The 21,101-nt window shown below is 47.2% G+C and overlaps 6 protein-coding genes across 6 annotated transcripts; 2 read left to right on the top strand and 4 right to left on the bottom strand.

Annotated features, from left to right (window-relative positions):
* Nucleotides 1-329: 329 nt before the first annotated feature.
* On the bottom strand, nt 330-2,424 carry CCR75_001255 (uncharacterized protein; the record flags this gene model as incomplete). The annotated part of the gene is given in 5 exon segments (XM_067959359.1): nt 330-971; nt 1,002-1,101; nt 1,166-1,799; nt 1,817-1,909; nt 1,971-2,424. 5 exon segments carry the CDS (start codon nt 2,422-2,424, stop codon nt 330-332), a joined length of 1,923 nt encoding a protein of 640 aa, XP_067821594.1.
* A 183-nt stretch (nt 2,425-2,607) lies between these two features.
* CCR75_001254 (uncharacterized protein) lies at nt 2,608-3,759 on the bottom strand (the record flags this gene model as incomplete). Its single annotated transcript, XM_067959358.1, has 1 exon — nt 2,608-3,759. The coding sequence occupies one exon, from the start codon at nt 3,757-3,759 to the stop codon at nt 2,608-2,610; it is 1,152 nt and encodes a 383-aa protein (XP_067821595.1).
* Nucleotides 3,760-3,998: 239 nt separating this feature from the next.
* On the bottom strand, nt 3,999-4,849 carry CCR75_001253 (uncharacterized protein; the record flags this gene model as incomplete). The annotated part of the gene is made up of 3 exons (XM_067959357.1): nt 4,694-4,849; nt 4,552-4,636; nt 3,999-4,528 (listed from the first exon to the last, which is right to left on the bottom strand). Exons 1-3 carry the CDS (start codon nt 4,832-4,834, stop codon nt 3,999-4,001), a joined length of 756 nt encoding a protein of 251 aa, XP_067821600.1. The 5' UTR covers nt 4,835-4,849.
* A 202-nt stretch (nt 4,850-5,051) lies between these two features.
* Nucleotides 5,052-6,987, top strand: CCR75_001252 (uncharacterized protein). The gene is made up of 4 exons (XM_067959356.1): nt 5,052-5,284; nt 5,379-5,542; nt 5,615-6,438; nt 6,514-6,987. Exons 1-4 carry the CDS (start codon nt 5,061-5,063, stop codon nt 6,682-6,684), a joined length of 1,383 nt encoding a protein of 460 aa, XP_067821601.1. The 5' UTR covers nt 5,052-5,060; the 3' UTR covers nt 6,685-6,987.
* Nucleotides 6,988-7,323: 336 nt separating this feature from the next.
* On the bottom strand, nt 7,324-11,084 carry CCR75_001251 (uncharacterized protein; the record flags this gene model as incomplete). The annotated part of the gene is made up of 3 exons (XM_067959355.1): nt 9,058-11,084; nt 8,850-8,987; nt 7,324-8,784 (listed from the first exon to the last, which is right to left on the bottom strand). The coding sequence occupies exons 1-3, from the start codon at nt 10,969-10,971 to the stop codon at nt 7,324-7,326; spliced, it is 3,513 nt and encodes a 1,170-aa protein (XP_067821598.1). The 5' UTR covers nt 10,972-11,084.
* A 407-nt stretch (nt 11,085-11,491) lies between these two features.
* CCR75_001250 (uncharacterized protein) lies at nt 11,492-13,156 on the top strand (the record flags this gene model as incomplete). The annotated part of the gene is made up of 1 exon (XM_067959354.1): nt 11,492-13,156. One exon carries the CDS (start codon nt 11,492-11,494, stop codon nt 13,154-13,156), a length of 1,665 nt encoding a protein of 554 aa, XP_067821599.1.
* Nucleotides 13,157-21,101: the final 7,945 nt, after the last annotated feature.

Consider the following 21,101-nt stretch of genomic DNA (forward strand, 5'->3'; position numbering starts at 1 on the left):
CATCCCATGATGGACGATACTTCAAGTGCCATCGTGACGCAGGCGAATCGGTCGCAGGAATGACTAAAGAAGGGCTTTGATGATGATGATAGAAAAGGTTTTGACGCGCAGTGGCTGTTGCCGGGAAACCCATAAAACATCCAGAGCTCGACGTGCCGCTGCGCCGTGGCAGTAAAATTTAGCAATTCTGATCTCGCAATCAACTTGATTGGGTGCACTGCATTGCGATTCTAGAAGCAACAACGAGTCGGTTTTTGCAATCGGGACTTGTTACCAGTCCTATATTTAGTACCCATTTTTACAGTCATAAAAAGACCCAAATTAATTGTTTAGCGTTTCCACGAAGTCATGCAGCCATCTTGAGGACGAAGACTCGGCAGCCGCACCAGCTTCTCCCCAAGCATATTTCCTTTCTTCACAAGCACAACAAGCAGGCCTGCGCAAATGAGGAGCGTGAGGAGTACAGAGCGGAGCAGCCGCTCAATCACGTGGCTCTGACGACCACTTCGCAGCGTTTCGACGAGGAAAAAGGCCGCTACCAGCCCCAGTAGCTTTGTGAGGATCGATTCGAGTGTCTCGCGCTGTGATCGAAACGGCGAAGGTTTGCTGCGTGATATTGTGAAGCGCCCAAGCAGCAAGTCCAGCACATCCTGTCGATGCCCGTCCATAAAGTTGTTGATGATGTATCGCAAGCACGAGTTATAACCATCCATTAATGCGCCCTTCTTGGTGCGCTTGCCAGTGCGTGTAAAGTCAGTCTTGAGCGCTCCTGTGCCGGCGTACAAGAGGCTGATGGCGTCTGCGTTGTTTCCCCACACGCGCTTGAAGGTGGCTTCAAACCCGCTAAATGGGGAGCTCAAGACATTTCCTTGGAGTGCCTCGGTCTCATTAAGTTGCAGCAAGACATTGCGGCGGCCAAAAAGCGACTGAAGGGGTACATAAAAAGAAGAGTGAGGTTGGCAATGGATACTCTGTCAAATAAAAATGAACGAACGACTGACCTGTACGACGTTTGTGCGATCGAGATTGTCCATGCAATTTGTACGCACCACACCCGACTGTCTGCTGACAACACGTCCATCTGCACTTTCGCAAAAGTAACTAAAACGGTATTTGTGTACAACTATAAGCAATCTTTTGTTTCATTTCCGGTGTTGCTACGTACCCATGATCGAGAAAATCAGTATCAACCTGTTTAATCAGCTTCTCAAGGTTATTCCACTTCATATTGCGACACTCGTGATGGAAATCGAACCAAACTAAACGCACAGCGGCAAGAATGTGCGAGTCCATTGTGGCGGCACCGGCCACAGTTTTTGTCACTGCTTCGCCGAGTTTCAACTGGTCCTTTTTCTTATCAATGAGATTAATGAGTAAAACACGGCCATAGAGCGAAATCAACTCGTATGCGTGTTTTTGAAACGCGGCTACATCGCGTTCAACGTCGCCAGCACGGTAAACGAGGGGTGCGTACTTCATCGTGGCCGGAGAGCTCCAGTACACTGGAATCGATCCACGAATTTGCACAAAAGACGTTTGTTTGCCATCTGGAAACAGGCAAATTTGCTCGGTTTCCACGAAATTGGCTACATTTCCGTCGTCATCGATGCCGCGCATTGTAAATCGCATGCCCTGGCGCTTGCACGACCGTCGCGAGATGTACAGCATACGAAATGTTTTGTCGTTGACTTGCAGCTTCTCTGTCAGCTCAATGTGTGCTTGCATCATGGGCGTCAGCCACTCGTAAAATTTTTGCTCTGTTGCCATAATGTTGCACGCATGAGTAACAAAAAAACTGGCTAAGCGATGATCCTACCAATCAGAGCCGAGCACAGCGACTTGTTCCAGAAAAAACGGTCATCCGCACGCTCGGCAATTGTGCCAGATTTGCCGTCAAAAGCCGCAATTCCTGCAACAGTGGCAACATGGAAATTAAAAAGTGTGGCACGATTGCATGCAAATAACCTTACGTTGCAGAGTGTGTGTCAAATCATAGTCTTTTGAAAAATGCAACTTTTGAGCCGCAATATTACCAACTATCATGTTTATATACGTGCGTTCGTCCTCTTCTTGCTGTGGCGAAAGTATCGGCAAGTCTTGCGTCGGAATAAGCAACAGCTCGAGCTGCTGCACGACACGAATCTCAGTGCCCTTCACACCTTTGCATACTAATTTTGATTGCGTCACGACGGCTAGATACGGACCACGCAGCAGCCAAAAAATGCCGTAGATGGCATCAAAAGCCATTCGACGGCCGTGCACATGTTGGAAATCCTTGTCATGTTCCACACTAAGGTCCAGTGATGCATCACAGGACACTAAGCGTGGAATATGAAGACGGAGCGGGTGTAGCGGGTGCAAAAGCACCAGGTTATCGTCTTGCACGACCAGCTCATAGTGCTTCTTCTTGTCGGCGATCGGCATGAGACAACGTGGTACTGAAAGGAATTGCGCGAAGATACGAAAACAATTTAAAAATGAATAAAGGGGTACACAGGGCTAAGTGCGAATTACATCCAATCGGCATTGTTGTCTGTATGCGAGTCAATTTAAACACTTCTTTTGGTAAGCGAGGCAATTTTAAACACTGCTTTTGGCTGTTTCTTATCAAGCCGGAAACGGGTGCAAATGAATCGAAGATGACATGCGGAAGTTATGCAGAGTCGAGCTTTCGCGATAGTCACTGTGGTTTAATCCTTGCGTTGTCAAGGACCCAAAGCATCCTCCTGTCGTTGCACTAAGTACCGATTGACTCTTTTCCAGTTGCTCTAAGATTGCTTCCCCTTCCATCTGTTGGTGCCGCATCCACGCCGCAGCAGCTTGGTCCCGTGTTTGTAACGCTGGATAGATGAGAACATCGTGGAGCATACTGCCCGCAAATGCCCCGAGTAATGGGCCAAATAAATAAACCCAACAGGCTTCGCGCCGTTCACCCGGTAGCGCAACTGACCCCCAACCGGCAATAGCAGCCACGATTCTCGGTCCTAAATCTCGAGCCGGGTTCAGGCATGCCTGAGTAAAAGGCGTCATCACTAATGTAAGAGCTGCTAGAGCTACACCAATGTAAAAAGGGGCCAACAACGTGGACGGTAGTCGAGACACGATAGCGCTTTTATTACTTTCTTGTACTCTTGCTGCTGAGCTCGTAAAGGCGACGTCCCCAGCGGGTTGGATCGGGTGTCGAACAACCAGATGGGTTAGTACAAGGATGAGTGTACCCATTGCCTCTAAAACAAACGCTCCGGCAGCTGAAACATCACTCTTGGTCCAAGATGTTACATTGTTGCCTTGTTCATTCACCAGTTGCGGATGGGGGTACGAACATCCAAAAGCACTGGCGGAGAGGGAAGACTGAGGGGTACCCCGAATTAAGTGCAACCGGTTTTCATACCGTTTAATGCCCGATCCGAACATGAGGTATACGGCAAACCCCGCTAAGGTTGCACCTAAGAACTGAGATAAGATGTACACAGGCAGTTTACGCTTTGGAAACGCATTTTTGGTGTATGGGGACATTGCAATTGCTAGCGTCACGGCAGGATTCAGATGAGCGCCAGATCCTGGAGACGCAAGAAATGTTGCGAGCATTGCCGCAAATCCCCAGCCAGCGGCAACAGTTCCCACTGCCATAGTGTACGAATTGGCATCGGTGAATGTAGCAGTGGCAATACTTGCCGTGCCTAAAAAGACCATTACAAACGTGCCAACGAATTCTGATGCGCACTCAAATGCCATTGACCGGAACAATGCAAAGAGCATGATGTGTACATGCAAACGCTTGTTTTAAAAATGTGCTTTTAAAATGACATACAAATGCAAGTGGCTCTTTTCTTTTGTCTTTCTAACCGTTTTGTCCGTCAAGGCAAATAAACCGTCGTTTTTGCCAATCGGCAACTAACGCTTCGACAGGCGGCAAAACGAAGTAAAGTCCATCAGACCGTTATCATAGAAGCGTGCGAATCGAAGTGCAGGCGTTACGGTCCAGAAGCTACCTGTGATTACACGTCGGCTGGTCCTGTGGGAGGCAAGTTAGCAGAGCCGCTTGGTAGCACGTAGGCAAAAGTTCTGCTCCCTAAAAACGTTAAATACGGTTTTGCGTCTGTGCCGACTTGCGGTATAAAATTTCGGCCGTCCCAATAAGTTCGACGAGTCCAGCCTGCTAGTTGCGTACATCGAAGCAGCAAGTGTCCATGCTCTTCGGTCAGAGCATTTACACGACACAAGACATGTGCGACACAGTCACGAAGGGCAATGCTTCGAGCCGCAGCGCTGGCAACTTCTTGCATTGCTGATTCTTTTTTAGAGATTTTGTGCTTTTTCATTTGCCCTTCAGTTTTATCAAGGACTGTACCCACTTTTTTCAGTTCGCCACCCCCTGGCGCGCAAGTGGCAACATCAAAATGGTCAAATTTGTCGACGTCGCCCCCACTTGTGCTACCAATTGCCAAAATAAGATCTTCCATTCCTTGAATAGGGACATTTAACACTAATGAAATCAATTGCAAGTCAATGTAATTCGGCAACTTTACTAAAAAAATGCAAGCAAAAAACAAGGCGGCAGACCAAAGATGGCTCCGGATTGGCTCAAAAATTTGGCCGTGTATCTTGAGGATTTGATCGAGCAAATAAAGTTTCCCTGTTGCGCAAATAATTACACATCTTAATTAAACGAAAGTAATGCCAAAGTGCCCACCTGATTGGTAACAGCCGTCAACCAAGTAATTGTCATTAGGCTCCGTGTACGGCCATCGCTGCTGCGCGATGAGAGTAAGCAAACTGGATTTGGGTACAGCAGCCGCGAAAGCATGTCTTTTTTCACCGCCACCCAATCCATAAAGTGTCTCGTCTATCCTTCTCAGTGCTTGTAATACGAAAACTGCCTGTAAACCTATTGCTGCTTCGCTTATGTTGCTCTGGAACGCACAAAGCCAGTCCGAAACGACCTTGTTTGCCTGAACTCGCACTTAATCGAGTGACGTGCCCCATGCGACCCCTTTGCCACCAAGAACTAACTTGACCGAGTCGGAATCGTCGAGGCAGGCGACCTTTCTTTAAGTAGAATGGCACTCGGCAAGAAGAAGGTTTCGAGCATGGTCTACTACGATCTCATGGGCGTTTCGGCGGATGCCACGCCCGAACAGATCAAGAAAGCGTACCGTAAGAAGGCCCTGCAGCTCCATCCTGACAAGCGCGGCAACACACCCGAGTCACAGGAAGAGTTTACACGCATGAAACAAGCGTATGATGTCCTGTCCGACCCGCAAAAGCGTGAAGTTTACGATCAGTACGTGAAGCCGTTTTTCAATCTCGGTGTTTTTTTTTCGTTCTCCTTTTGTTGCGTAGTGAGTGGCTAAAGTGTGTATCCATGTGCTAAACAGAGTGGGTGAAGATGGCATTAAACTCATGGAAGATTATGGCAACATGAGTCCGGAAGAAATGTCCATGCTACTGTTCCGCTCAATGGGCGCAGTTGGGGCCAAGGGCAAGTGTATCCTCATCTTGCTCGTATCCGCGCTATTTGCCTTCTTCCTCCTTATTCCAAGTACGGTAAACATCTTGCTTTATTCATGCTTACGAATCTGTGCCTAATGCATTAAATTATGTACATATCTAGTCTTTTGGTGCCTTCGAGCGGATGCAACCATTTCAATGAACTGGGCCGTTGTGTGTATCCCCCTCTGGATCGCAGACGCCATTTATTACTGCTGTTTGGGCTGCGTTCTTGCGTCCTCGGACAGTCACGCGGACGCGGAGGAAGAAGTGAAGCGGAAACCGCCTTTATACAAGCTCTACTCGTTTTTCAAGGCCTTGCTGTTGCTCGTGCTGCAAATATTTATCGCTCTCAAGCTTAATAACGATATCAACTGGACCGTCATTGAAGTATTAGTGCCGTACTTTATCTATGACGGATTAAACCAATTGCAAGCACTAGCTGGAGGAATCTTAGGCTATAATATGCTCACGAAAACCAGTGAAGGAGCTGGCGTTTCTCAGACCGAAACGATCACGAAACAACGCTCTGCGCTCGTGGCAGCTGTGCTGAAAAAGGTGCTTTTAAACGCTGCTCGGATAACTCAGGCCGTGCTACTTGGTTTGAAAATCGACGGAGACTTGAAGGATACGAGCTGGTGGCTCGTATTCATCCCCGTGTGGCTCTACATTGGGTTTTTCCTATCGTTTCCAGTCAGGAAGTACGTTCGTGGGAAGACGCGGACCCCAAAGCCTGAGCCCGAGACGTCGCCACAGCAGCACGATGCGTACACGCGCGAGTCCGTGGCGAAAGACGAAGACGAGGCTGTAGCCAAGTTCCCGCTGCTAGACGCGCTGTGCACAATTTCGGTCATTCTGGCCCTCATGTCGCCGTTTTTGATCTTGTCGGCACGACTTCAGAATGGGTCTTTTTCCACCATTTTTGTGCTGTTGCCATGGCTCATTTTGGTTGGTTTTGGTCTATTGTTGCTGCTGTGTAATTTGGTTGCCAACATTTTTTTGTGTGTGTGTTCTGATTGGTAGGTTGGCCTTGTGTTTTGCTTTATTTGCTGTGCCATTTCGTGCATCAGTTTAAATGACTCGGATGATGGCAACACACGTGATCAGGCAACAGCGCCGAATGCACGAGGGTCGCCGTCGACAGAGGAAGGTGCGGGTGCACGTGCTGATTACGTTTCTGTGGATATGGATTAAGTGGCGGGGCAGGCACAGATAGCCGGTCGTTTTAGCAGTGTGTTGACCCGCCACTGCTGAGTGGCGATAATTTTTATTTTTACTTGTTGTCCTGTTTTGGGTACACTGTAGTCGTGTAATTGGGTACACCGACATCTATGCGTTGATTGTCAGAGCTTCTTTATTTGCGACCAAATTGGGCTGATTCCTTATTATTGAAGACTGTAATTGACTTTTAGTGGACGATTAAGAATCGACTCTTGACGACAACGCTGGATAATATAGTTGAAATGGTTAACAAATGTATTGTCATTGGTTGCGAAAGTTTATCGACTTTGTGTTTTATTACTGACTTGATCTATGTATGCAATGACGATGAACATTGAAAAATTCTTAAAGATTTAAATTATATGGCGAAAATTGTACAGCTTGTGGTGACGGATTTCCCTCCATCCGGGAATGATTTCAAATGAGAGGGAGGGATCAGCAATCTTCGTCCTACGTATCATGGACACAATTCGAAAGAAAATGTCAACTATTTTTTGGTACTTTGTGATCTTCCTACTTATCATTCCTGTCGCACTAAATTCAAATACTAGCTTTCTCATAATAAAAACGCCATTCCTTCGACACAATTCCAAACCCGTGTCCGGTCACTTCTTACAAAGGTAAATAAAATATCGGGTGTAACGCATCTGCGCTGTGGTTAGCCTTGCACAAAGCAGCCAGGTCGTCCTCCACGCGCGCGGCTTGCTCATACCGTTTCGCGGCATCAGCATCCCGTTTGTCCCACTTGGCCAATAAATCCCCATACGCCCGCAACACACGCGCAAACTCGACACGGTCGGTCGCGGACAATTGCACTTCGCGCTCAAACGCCTCCACTACCGTCACAAAAAGACCTTCACTCGTCACAGCTTGACCTAAAACATGGCTACCTTTTGCAATGTGGCCAAGCACACGAGTCATAGCCAGCGCGCTTCCTCCAAACCCCGTCTGGTCTGTTTGCAGCGTCCGCAGCGCCTTCCCAAGCCACTCCATCGCTTCCTCCGGCTTGTTCTTCCGTAACAAGAGCTCGCCAAGATTCGTCTCGACCCATGCTCCAAACGGCGCATGTGGTCCGGACGCTAACAACGCGTTCTTTTTCTCCTCTGCTGCAATCTTTTCCACCCATGCCAATGCTTCTTTGTATAAAACTTCCGCTTGATTTAAACTCACGAGCTGCACATCAGTTGGTGGAGTTGTGTGGTCCACTCCAAGCGCCTGCGTACTCAAGACCGATAGTGACGCGTATTGGGCCAACAAGTACGGAATCTCGCGTCCAAGCTGAACCTCGCTTGCCTTTAACGTGCTCATTTTTTCGTGCTTTAAGACAACGTCTTTTTTCTCGCGTAGCGTCTCGACTGCTTGTACAAACAGTGGATCCTCCACGGCCTTGACCAGCTGCTCCGCGCCTTCCCTTAATTCCAAGCCAATCAGCTCATACAGCGTCCACTTGAGTGGCACAGTCTCGTCCTTTGGAAATTGCTTCATGAACACGTCCTTCTGGCACCACGACTCGGCTTGGTGGGGTAAATTAAAGCGCAATAATAGACGCAGCATCCGCTCGTGCTCCGCCGAGGGCCACTGCATGATGTCGCCACGCTCGTGCATGACTTTGATAGCTTCGTTCACGTCACCTTTTATAAATAGCGTAGCCACGAGATGCCGTAGCGCTGCGAGGAGATACACGCTGTGAAAGCCCATGGTCGACCGGCAGATCTCTACCGAGCGTCGGAGCTGGGGCAGCGCCTTCTCGGCGCGCTGGTAATTCGGCAACAGCCGTGCCGCGTCTCCACCCTGGCCAAGGAGAATTTTGGCGGCTTCTCGAAACTCTGGTAACGACTTGAGCAGCTCACGCTCAGCCTCGGTCTCCTCTGGAGCCAAAGGTAGACTACCGATACCTACTGAGGAATTCGCAAAAATATGGCGAGGCGGCCCCGTTGTTGCAAACCGGCAATTGCAACGTGTAACACGCGCAAATGCCGACGCAGAGCTGCGAGAAGCGAGCCACTTAAGCGTGTCGAGCCCCGAAGACAGTTGCAACCGTAGAGGAAAAGGCATCTTTTGAGAAATGACCAGCTACGAAAAGAATCTTGCCAAAGATAATATCATCTCAAGAAGGTTTATTTTAGAATCTACTGTACTTGGGACAAAGTGGGTTCCTCTCGAGCGCGTTTCTTTTGCTTCCACAATTCCGCAGCCTGGAGCAGTTTCAGATGCGACTGTGCCTGCTCGTCGTCTGGGAAAATGTAGTCATTGTATTCTTCGAGCCCAAGCTCCGTCTATACGAAAGACACGAACGGTTACAATCCTGATTACATTCCATTCAAACACGAATACCTGGTTACGTACCCCCTCCTGCGAATACACCATGCGCTGTTTCGTAACCTTTCGAGGCAACATGTCGCAAACTTTTTGAATCATTTTGGCATCGCCGCCCTTCTTCTCCATCTCCAGCCACGTCTCCATACACAAGACCCGATCTTCCTTTAATTCCTCACCGCCTTGCTCCTTCATGTACCGCAATGCGCGCTCAAACACGTCCCGTGCTGCGTCTAACTTTGTACCTTGTTCCTCCGTTTCATCCCGTGACGACGCCTCGAAAAGAGCAAAACTGATCCACACTTTCACGTGCTTTGTGCGCTCTAGCAATCGCTCATACAGTGTACAAGTGTTCTCGCGCTCGTTATTTTCAATCTCGAAATCGATATAATGCTTCCAGATAATTTCGGGCGTATCCAGTACTGGCTGTTTAATGGCGAGCTCGTAAATAGCACGCGCACGCTCGATTTCACCTACTTGCCGCTCGAGCATCGCGTACTTTTGCCACGTCTCGCAATTCTGCGGGTCAAACTCGAGAAAGCGCATGTAGATCTTCCGACAGCGATCGATTTCGCCCATCATGAGCTCCAATTCAATGTATTTCACAAAGAGTTTCTTCTTTGGGCAGCGACCGAGTGCTTCCCCTAGAGTCCGTCGCGCTCCTTGCACATCGCGCTGCCGGATGAGAAATTTGGCGTACAACACCCAAATTTTGGCAAACGTAAAGTGATTATGTGGCACGAGTTTCAAGCACATTTGATACACCTGTTTGCACCGTTCCGATGACGTCCCACTGTCATCGTCCGCGAGCAGTTCCTCAAATAAAGCATACTTGATCCACAGGTAGATGTACCGACGCCAGTATTTCTTTTCCTGAAAAGGCGGGACATTAGCAATTGCTCGTTCGTACACTTCCCGCACACGTCCGAACGACTGCGACGTCGCAGCTTCACTCTCTTCGAGCTTTATGTATTCATGCCACGTATCATAGTCCAGCGCATTCGCGGCCACTTGCTGCTCGTACAAAACTCGTCGTTTTGCAATCACAACCTCTTCAATCCGATCCTTGTCGCCATGCTGCTTCTCAAATGTAATAAACGCGCTATAGAGTGCTCGTGCCTCCTCTTTTGGCAACGTGTCCAGCGCGTATTTGAACACTGCTCTCGCTCGTTCAATCTCACGGCAGCGCTCTTCAAAATGTGCAAATGCCAGGTAAAGAAGCTCGGTTTTTTCATCGCTTCGCAGCTCCTCAAGCGCGCGTTCGTACACTTTTCTAGCCAATACAAATTGTTTTTGCGACATTTCCTCCCATTTGGCATACTTCATAAAAGCCTTCTCCCCAGGATGACACTTGACGTACCGCTCATACAGAGACCGCGCACGGGGAATGTCCTTGGCACGCATCTCGAGTTTAATGTAGGAATACCAGGCCTGATCGTCGGGTTGCCACGCCATCCAGCGCTCAAACACTTGTCGAGCGCCATTAAGATTGCCAAGCATCTCTTCCATATAAGCATACTTGTACCAAAATTGAGCCACACGGGGAAGCAGCGTCACGGCGCGGTCCCAGACATTGCGTGCGTGATTGACAAATTTGTGCCGCATCTCCATTTCGGCATATTTGAGCCAAATAGTTGGCGTCTTGTAGTCGACGTCCAGCGCTCGCTCAAACACACTGCGCGCACGTTCAAACTCTTCTTGGCTTTCCTCCCACGTTGCGTATTTCATCCACGTGCCAACGTGATGGCGTTGGCGACGCAGCTCGTCCTCAAAGGACTTGCGCTTGCCCATGCGGTACTCGGCCAGCTCTGCCGCATCAGCAATGCGGCGGCGGGGCGGCTGAGCAAGTTCATCTTTGCGCTGGTTGGCCTCCAGAAGGATCTGCTCGGCTGTGATCTGGATGGGCGCCGGAGCGCGGTTCTTTACGACGCTGGTCGTCACCATTGGGCGCGATGGGGTGAGCTATGTGAGCGCGAACTTTAGGAAGACGACGAACCTTAGATATGAACGCACTTTAGTGAGACGTCTGTGTAAAAGGAAAGGTGTGCAAAACAGGACGGTGATGACGGAGATTTTCGCGCACGGACTATGTACGTATTTCGTGGGTGTTTGCGGAAAAGCAAGTGGAGTTGTCGAGTGATAGCCTTTGCGTTGTGTAATCGCATACGATGATCGAACAAAGAGCGTTTGTAGTATGTAAGGCCACGTTGCGAAAACAAGAGTCAAATTGTTCTATTCGGTGAAGTAGTAGTCGATGAAATTCGTGATGTCTGATAGAAAAGCGGTGTTTGAGACAGCTGTTTGAAGAGAAGAATGGAGTCCAACGACCAGCGCATGCGATACGAAAGGTTTTCTACGCAATTGGCGCTGTATCAGGAATCAGACGTCAAAGTTGCAAAAAAACGGTTGCTAGTTTACAATCTTCCCAATAGTGATGAGGTACCCTGTATCCACACTTGTAGCTATGACAACGGCGCTGCAGAGTCTGCCAACTACAATGGCCGTTTTGCAGCAGAAACTCTATGGCCTTCCATCAGGGCTGGCATATTACGTGGAAATAAACATCGGGTCCCCCGTGTACTCGTCCAGCTCAAGCCCATCCAGTATAAACTCGTTCAATTTGCTTGTTGACACGGGGTCGGCCAATACGGCAGTTGTCACGGCTCAATGCTGCGCTCTCACGAATGAAAAGGTCTTTTCGTGTCAAGCATCGAGCACTTGTGTCGATGAAGGCGCGAGCATTAGTGTACGCTACATCAGTAGCTCCTGGACTGGTGAAAAGGTGCGGGACACTTTCTCCGGACAGGGTCTCGGCCTCATTGAGAGCATGCCATTCGCCCAAATTCTGGTCGAAGATAATTTTGTTACGGTGGGTTACGATGGAATTATTGGGTTGGGGTACGAATCTATTGCCTCTCCTTCCGACGAAACATCGATGCCGTATTTCGACGTGGTGAGTACTAGGAATGGACTAAATGATGTCTTTAGTATGCAAATGTGTGGCACATTGCAAGCATTAAGTCTTCGCAACGTCTCCACTGAAGACACTTCGTTTTTGTATGCGGGCGAGTTACTTTTAGGTGGTACTGAAGGACCTAATGGACAAACGTACCATCAAGGCGATATTGTCTTTACGCCATTGGTCCACGAACGATTTTACAATGTTATTGTGACGGATATCGGTGCAAATGGCCAAAGTTTAGGCATCGATTGCGAGTCAATTAATTCGCCCCGAGCAATTGTAGACTCGGGCTCGAGCAACGTGGCGTTCCCTTCCAGTGTCTATACTGCCGTAATTGCCGAGCTCCGAGCACAAGTGGCACAAGTGGCTTCTATGGACGACTCGTTTTTCAGTGACGACTCGACATGTTGTTCGAACGAGTGCGACCCCGGGAATCTCAATTCGTTTCTGTATCGACTTCCAGGACTCACGATTTCGCTTGCACTTGAAAACAACGAATCGCAACAAATGACATTCACCATCCCAGCGACGTATATTTGGCGACCTATTGTGATCCCCACGGGTATCCGCGACGTCACGTGTCGTGTCTTTGGCATCTCGGAAGGCGATTTCACGCTACTAGGCAATGTCTTTATGGACGGATTATTCACGGTTCACGACCGCTTAAATGCTCGCGTTGGCATGGCCTTGGCTGACAATTGTCCCAATGGCGTGGCCTCCGGCAAACGTATAATTATTGAGAACATGACTTCAAAGACTTCCTTCTGCGATTGCGTCGGATCGTCGGATCGCAAGAATAGCTTGATTAGTAGCGTTTTCCCCTTTTCAAGTCGACCTTGTTTCTTCTGGCAATGGTGGATGTATGTCGTGATTGTCGCATTAACAATCGCTCTGCTTATGGCAATTGCTTACGTCTATGTCTGGTGGAGACACCGGAAATTGACGCAACAGCTTCAAAACGAAACGTCTTTCAGGAATACTGTCGACTCAGTTGAACGTTTGGACCCAAACCTGTTTGATACACCGACACACAGCAGTTCGGTGTATATGGAGGAATCCTTGTCGCCACTGCAGAAAACGGCGGCGGTGCGACACGCGCGACGTGGCAATACCTTTGCACCGAATGCTAATCGGACAGAACTACGAGCTTTTACTCGACCGCTATAGATTCGGTACTTGAAAATTACGATCGTAGTGTACTATAAAACAATACTATGGGGTTATCTCTTAATGTTTCAAAGAACCCCTCTTAAAAAATGAGCTGGCTTAGCAGTGGAACACGACGAAGTTGAAGATCTTAGACTTTGCAAGATTTTTCTTAATTTTTTATTTCCCCCCATTAGTGCTTTTCGGGAAAACATACAGCAAACGTCTGGGATTTGATGTTCAAAAAAAAGCTGTCTTGACTCTGATTATGGATTGATTGTGCTCTCTCTCACGTCTCTCGTCTCATTGCTCAAAAAATGGGCATGATGACTAGCTTGCTAATGTAATTTTCATGTTTTACAAATTTTCTTAGCAAATTTTCCTTAAGAACGCGGTAGCCGGTTTCATAGTTTCTTACCTATAATAAGGAATAATATTCTTATCGCTAATTTTGTCAATATTTACCTACCATACATGTTAATATTGTATTAGTTGAAAGTCGGTCGTATATTTATCGTTGACACAACCAATACCTGCTCGGCTTTTGGCTAAAATATGGTTTTTGGCTAAAATGTTTTGATTCTAATTTTTAATTCTAGCCCTAAAGCTTATCTGTGCTTAACGATTCCCGGTCCAGGAGTATCGGAAAGTCTGCTGCGCTTGCTGCGTTTGCTGTTATTTGTTGGCGCGATCTTTGAGACGACATGTCGGTACTTGATGTTGCGGAGCTATGTAACGTGGTGTATCGTTACATGAAATTAAGACATAAAGGCTGTAAATTAATACATTATCTAAAAGGTAGATAATATTTGAAGGATATCACTTTAAATAGTAATGTTTAGAAATCTTATCCATAAATAGGTATAGGCCATTATATCTATTTATCCCGCAAACAAATCAACTGTAGATGTAAACAAAAGAGAGAGACAGATAAGATAAGATAAAATTTCAATTGCATGTTTAGTATTAGTTTATAATTAAGTTAGAGTTAACAAATAGAAAGAAGAGATACTTAATTATATTCATACAGTTTTCATTTAACCCTATTAAGCCAGTTGCCTTAAAGGGAAGTCTTCTTCTGCACGTACTAGTGTACGTGAAATAACGCAAGGCACCACTCGCAACTGAAGCAGTGCGAAGTGGAATTGTACTGAAGCAGTACAAGTCGTAGTGTCCCGTTACACCTGGTAGCACATAGTAGCACATAGTAGTCCGTCCAAGGACCACATTTCCTTCAGCTTACATGGACATGTTAGATGATAGTGGGAATACGCATCACGTTACGCGTGAAAGCTACTCCTTTCTAAGTGACATAGAAAGGAGTGCGGTCGAACAAATGAGTTCGACCGTAGGAAACGATGCCATCTTGGCAATGCTGTCCAATTTGGACAGAGATGCCCTCCATTCAGCTATCGCCAAGTTCCTACAACATGAACTTGACGAGATGGAGGAGAAGGTAGCCTTGCTGAATCAGCAAGGCTCTCAACAGGCAGAACTGTTGAGGTTACAACAGGTACAGACCCCTGTTTCCTCTTGAGATATTTTGTCGAGTTGGACGATGCCATAAGGGCACGTCACATCGTGGACGAGCAAATGAAAGTCGCATCCAATAAATAAAATTGGCAGGTCGTGCCAAAACTTGGGCATTGGGCCTTAAGTTGCGGGACCCATACGTCTGTGGGTCGCTAGAAGCTTTTAAAGCCCGGCTCAAACAGACGTTTCAACCGCCAGGGGCTGAGTTCAAAGCTCGTTCAGAGCTTCTGAAACTCAAGCAAGGAAAGTGTGATGTTCACGCAGATGCCCAGCACATACGACTCTAAGCGAGTTACATAACAAATAACCCAGTCCATGAACACACGTTGATTACGCTGTTCATGCAAGGTCTTACGGATGGTCCCGTAAACACCCACCTGCCCCGCTTGGAACTGGATACGCTTGAAAAAGCGATATCCGTTGCGAACAGGAGGATTTTAGCTTGAGACAGGCTCAAGCTAGTTCGTCATCGTATCGTCCTCCAAGACGACACGAGTCAGGAGGTCCAGAGCCCATGGACCTCTCTTACGTTGAAAACGAGAGACCTCGCTTATCGAGCAATAAGCGATTGCAGAAATGCCATCGCTGCCAAAAATTAGGACACTACGCTCATGAGTGTAGTGCCCCACGCCCAGCACCGAAAGGTACTGAACGTAATTTTGGACCGTATGCCAAAAAGGGCAACGGTCGGGGTCAGTAGGGGCGCAACGCCCTACCGATCCAGCAACCTCAAGAGAATTTGCAAATCTCTTGACTAAAGTTGCTCCAGACACACAATCACTATGTGTCTCTGCACCAGTGATGAGGTATCCCTCATCACCTTGAAGTTAAAAGTGACAAATGATTTGTCACTCAGAGCCCTAGCTAACGTTGCTCCAGACACACAATCATTATGTGTCTCTGCACCTGGTGATGAGGTATCCCTCATCACCTTGAAATTAAAAGTGACAAATGATTTGTCACTCAGGGCTTTAGTAGACTGCAGAGCGTCAAATAACTTTATTCGTCGCCAGTCACTAGAGGGTCGTAGGCTCAAATATGTTGAGCGCGACATCCCTCCAACGAGGATGACGGTGCGTCAAGCGACAGGCGCATCGATAACAAGGCCCATCGGAAAACATGCGCCCCTGGCGCTGTAAATCGATAAAAACGTCAATCGCATCCCGCATCTCAATAGAGATGCGAGCCCTTCCCCAGGGCGAAGAAAGGGAATAGAATTCTCCTTTTACCCTCTTCGAGTTGTCAACACAACACGGACAGGGATCACCCCACGTGAGGCATGGAAGCCTAGCCTCACGTGACAACCGATCAAATTTATACTTTGCACCGGTTGGAGTTCGTTTCTCAAACTTTACGCGATTCCAGGCTTCGCGTCCAATGTCTATGCCATTGCGAATAAACGCGCTCCAGGCTTGCATAAGCGAGACTTTATCTCGCTTATTGTTACTACTAAACCATCGATGCTTAAGAAAAGCATCGAGATAAAAATCTTCCTCAGCGCGAAGCTTCTTCGCGCTGGGATCAAGGCCATGTAGCTTTGTCGCAATAAATAAGGGATATTTATTGTGAGGAGTAGTATCTCCAGACAAGCTATTGATTAGCCGTAATGGCAAAAGCCACGGCTTCTTTTCAGGGGCGAGATGGGACATTTTACTATCTTCACTCCCCTAAGTGGTACCCACTGAAGCAGGGGTACCACAAGAACTTTTATTACGATGGCTTACGCCATCGTCATCACCTTGCACAGAAACAGGTGCTGGTGATCGTACGGGAGACGGAACGGGCGATGAGAGATCATCCTCATCGTCGAACTATTAACTCGTCCGTCAGAATGAGCCCTCTCATTCGAAGGCTCATAGTCACCCGCCTGACGTCTATCAGGCGACAGTTCTATTCTCCCCGAGTCACCCATTTCACACGACTCGCATTCGTAGTCGACCTCCAAAGAGGGGTCGTATTTACGTGGTGAATCACCACGTGCACCCGCAACATCTAGTGTTGCGCGAGTGAAAGATACTACGGCAGACGTTTCGTCTGCCGCAAGAGATAACAGTGCGTCACCCGCGGCTGCGCGAACCGCAGCCGAAGGCGCAGTACTATCAAAACCCCGTATGAGTTGGTTCTTTATGCGATGGAATTTAAAATGATGGTTCTGACCAATCAACATGGTTTTTGAATGAAGTGGTCACATAGTGACCACTCCATCCAATGACAGTCAGAGTAATTGTCGCTTAAGGGAGGGGTGATGTAACGGGGTGTATCGCTACATGAAATTAACACTTAAAGGTTGTAATTAATATATTATCGAAAAGGAAGATAATATTTGGAGGATACATTTTAAATAGTAATGTTCAGAAATCTTATCCATAAATGGGTATAAGCCATTATATCTATTTGTCCCGCAAACTAATCAATTGTAGATGTAAACAAAAGAGAGAGACAGATGAGATAAAATAAGATTTCAATTGCATGTTTAGTATTAGTTATAATTAAGTTAGAGTTAACAGAGATAATTAATTATATTAACCCAGTTTTCATTTAACCCTCTTTAAGCTAGTTGCCTTAAAGAAAAGTCTTCGTCTGCACGTACTAGTGTACGTGAAATAACGTAAAGCACCTCTCGCAACTGAAGCAGTGCGAAGTGAACTTGTACTGAAGCAGTACAAGTCGTAGTGCCTCGTTACAAGCTACCTCGCTCCTAAGTCAGAGGAAGACTTTCAGACTCAAAGAGTCACTTAGTTTTAATGAATTAATGGGTTTAACAACTCAGGGAGTCGTACAAGCTAATAAAGCTTATATAATCCTAGTTCAACGGATTCAGCGGTTCGTAAAACCAAATGGCAACTAGTGCCCAAGAGGATATACCTTAGAAAGGCTTCTATCTCTTACAGATCAATTAGCAAGCCCCAGAAAGGCACTTAACGCTTTACGATCAAAAGGGGAACTGCACTTTATTTGATTATCCTAATCTAAAACCTTACCCTAGCTAATTTAAAATAGACTTCGGCCGCCAACCTCGATCGATAGGTCTGGGTAATTGTAATGGGGCACACATCGGTTGGAGAACCGTTGTTGTGGTACATTTAAGTTATGTGTAATATGCCCTTTTGTATAATTTAAAATAGTTAGTTACTTGAATCCCATTGATTATGGGTAATAAATGTGGTCGCCGCCAGAAATAAATCTGGAGGCCAAAATCTATTTTTAATAAGCGAGGGTAAGGTTTTTAGATTTAAATAATTGAATAAAGTTCAGTTCCTCTTTTGATCTTAAAGCGCTAAGTGCCTTCCTAAGGATTGCGCATTGATCTGTATGAGATAGAAGTCTTTTCTAAGGTATATCCTCTTAAGCAATAGTTGCCACTTGGTTCTATGAACCCCTGAATCCCTTGAACTAGGATTCCTTAAGCTTTAATAGCTTGTACGACTCCCTGAGTTGTTTAACCCATTAGTTCAATAGAACTAAGTGACTCTCTGAGTCTGAAAGTCTTCCTCTGACTTTAGGAGCGAGGTAGCTCCGCTACACCTGGTAGCACTCGTTGTCAATCTACGCCTGAGTCTTCAAAAGACTAATTTCTCACGAAAATGGAAGAGGTTCTAAATTTGTCAGAAGCGCAACGCGCCGCTTATGGCAAGCTAAAAACCTTATTTGGGCTTGTGCACGTGAAATTTATTATCTCCCAGGGACCAGAGGTCCTGCATGCAAGGCTTGAAGCCTTCATGTGGTACGAAGCCTCCCTGATCGGTGAGGAACAGGACCATTTAGTGGCATCTATGCCAACCCGGTACATCTCTGTACCTGACTCAGGGCCGAGGGCTCGCCCTCTAGCTGTAAATGTGAAAACATTTGAGGAAAAAGAGGGAGAAAATCTCCCTTTTAGGATTAAGCAGATGAAAACGTCCACTGATTCTGCCTTGTTCTTAATAGAACGGCAAAAGGAGGCTATGGCCATTTCCAAACTTGGAGGAAGAGCCATGGAGTGGGCACAATATTGCGGCACGTCCTTAAACGACGCTTTCCCTAATGGGATTCGCTGAAACAGCAAATAGCCAGCATGTTTGCACCGCCTGATCAGGCTTTTTGCATGCGAGCACAGCTCCTGGCGACTGGACAGGGTAAAAGAACCCTAGGGGACTATGTTCATGAGTTGAGAACCCTCATTTTGCATCTTTGCATCAAGACCCGGTGCAAGACACAAATGTCGTAACAATCTTTATGGGGGTTCTCAATGAGGGCGTTGCCCGGACGGAACTATTCCGATCTCTTCCTGCTACTTTCGAAGAGGCAGTTGCCATAGCGCTACGCGCCGAGTTCAACTTTAAATCTGCTCGCGTTAGCACGCATGTTTACCGAACAAACTCTTCGAGCACATGGGTTCCGTTAAATAGTGCGGAAACCATGGATTTAAGGCTCGTTAAGGAAGGAAAAGAGGCTCTTCAAGCTGTGGACCAGCATAATGCCACCCATATATGTTATTTGTGCGGAAGCACGAAACATTTACGCCCTGACTGCCCTCTTCGAAATTCGCGTAAAGCTCGAAAGAGCTCCAAGTCTGACCTATACCAGGGATCTGGTACGGTGCGGGAAAACGTCGATACCCAGTAGGTGGGGGGCGGGAAGACCTAGGCTCTGTTGAACCTCTAGGAGGCGAGAATAAACAGAACCTAGCCCCAATTAGCTAGGTGCTTAATGGCACGGAGCGAGACTACAAGCCTGGCTTGCTATTCGCTCAAGCAGCTGTAGGGCTTTGATAAGCCGCGGTCAATTTTGATTGACACAGCAGCGTCTTGCAACTATGCTCGACGCCTTTCCCTTTAAGGAAGTCAACAATACGTTGAGGCGCTTAATGCGCACGAAGCTGATACGATCACTGTTCGCTTAGCGACTGGGACTCGTGTCAATGTTTTAAAGGTTCCACTAAAGGTAGGTATGAAGTTTCTGGACTTTGATAGTATGGAACGCTGTCTCGTTCTTGATTTATATTCGAGATATAATTTCATCCTTGGTTTGGCCTGGCTAGGACGCCAAGCCTGGAGAGTCATGAACCCACCTTTGCCAGGCAACAAAAGCGCTATTGGCACGGATTATTGACTGAGTCTGTCAGTATTTTTGACATTGGAATGTCTGAGTTAATAAACCAATGTTGAAAACATGAATTCTGAGCCCGACTCAGAAGAAGGAAGTGGAACGGCACGTAGTCCGTCGAGTGACACTCGCTGTAATAACGATTCACTGAACGCTGAAAGCATTGTTGGCCTAAGGCTGAGTCATGAAGGGTGTAATATCCCTGATATACGTGGAGTGGCACGTCTAAGTCCACCGAGTATGGTGGGCCGAGGTGGCATCATACTGAGTGTCAGTAGTGACACGATTGGCGGTTCGCCAGGGCATAATGGGTCAACCCTCCTAATGCACGTGAAGCGACACGTAAACGTTCGCTGGATAAGGAAGTTGTGTTACCTAACTCCTTGTCGATGTCAAATTAGACACCATGTCTTGTATAGAACCTATACAGGCTGGAAAACCCGGCGACGTGAATGTCCCGGCCTCTAAGAGGCGTATTTTCTCCACTCCAAGACAGGATGGACACGACTCGTGTATACCCTCACAAAGTGATACGAGTGAGCAACTACACACGCTTGTAAATGGTGTAACCGGTACCATTGAGGGGGGAGTTAGCCTTGCGGCAATCCATGTGTTACATGCTCTTTTAGAGCTAGACGAAATGTCTATTAATGAGTGCGGCCGAGCCTTAAAGGCTAGCGACTTATCTGAGATGGTGGTTATTCGACCAGGTACTATCCCGTTTATAGCAGTTAGCACCCCGAGTGGTATGTTATGGGAGTGGTTAGTTATGCCACAAGGGCTTTCCAACGCCCCGGCAACATTTAATCGTCTTGTGACGCAACTTTTCCGCCCTCATCGAGGTCCCCTAAGTCCCTTGAACTCGGACTCACTAGGCTTTCATAGTCTGTACGACTACCCGAGTTGTCAAACCTATTATTTCTATAGAATAAAGAGACTCTATGAGTCCATAAGACTACCACTGACTTAAGGAGCGAGGTAGCTCCGCTTCAGCCATCTTTCGCCAAGAATTTTATAAGTTCTTACGCCTCTTATCTCAATGAGTGCTCTACCACAAAAAAGATTTTAAATGCTCTACTTCAACAGATATTCCGCGAAATCTAGTGAAGTAGAGCACTCCATGGCTCTAACTCCGAGTTTTGAAATGGCCATCGCCACCTTGTTTTGTTCTGTTAAGAACAAGGCGGACATTTCCATCTGCTTAACCCAAAATAGCGATTTTCTCCCTCTTTCCCCTTAAATGTCTTCACTTTACAGCTGGAGGGCGAGCCCTCGGCCCTGAGTCAGGTACAGAGATGTACCGGGTTGGCATCGATGCCGCTAAGTGGTCCTGTACCTGACCGATGAG

This window comes from Bremia lactucae, linkage group LG2, assembly GCF_004359215.1.
Source record: "Bremia lactucae strain SF5 linkage group LG2, whole genome shotgun sequence".
Lineage (NCBI taxonomy): Eukaryota > Oomycota > Peronosporomycetes > Peronosporales > Peronosporaceae > Bremia > Bremia lactucae.

What these genes read in the sequence shown, in the direction of transcription:
- CCR75_001252 (XM_067959356.1), top strand. Translation starts at nt 5,061, where the DNA reads ATGGCACTCGGCAAGAAGAAGGTTTCGAGCATGGTCTACTACGATCTC. An exon ending in CTTCTTCCTCCTTATTCCAA is followed by an intron (nt 5,543 to 5,614) that starts GTACGGTAAACA and finishes GTACATATCTAG; the next exon opens with TCTTTTGGTGCCTTCGAGCG. An exon ending in TGTTGCCATGGCTCATTTTG is followed by an intron (nt 6,439 to 6,513) that starts GTTGGTTTTGGT and finishes TCTGATTGGTAG; the next exon opens with GTTGGCCTTGTGTTTTGCTT.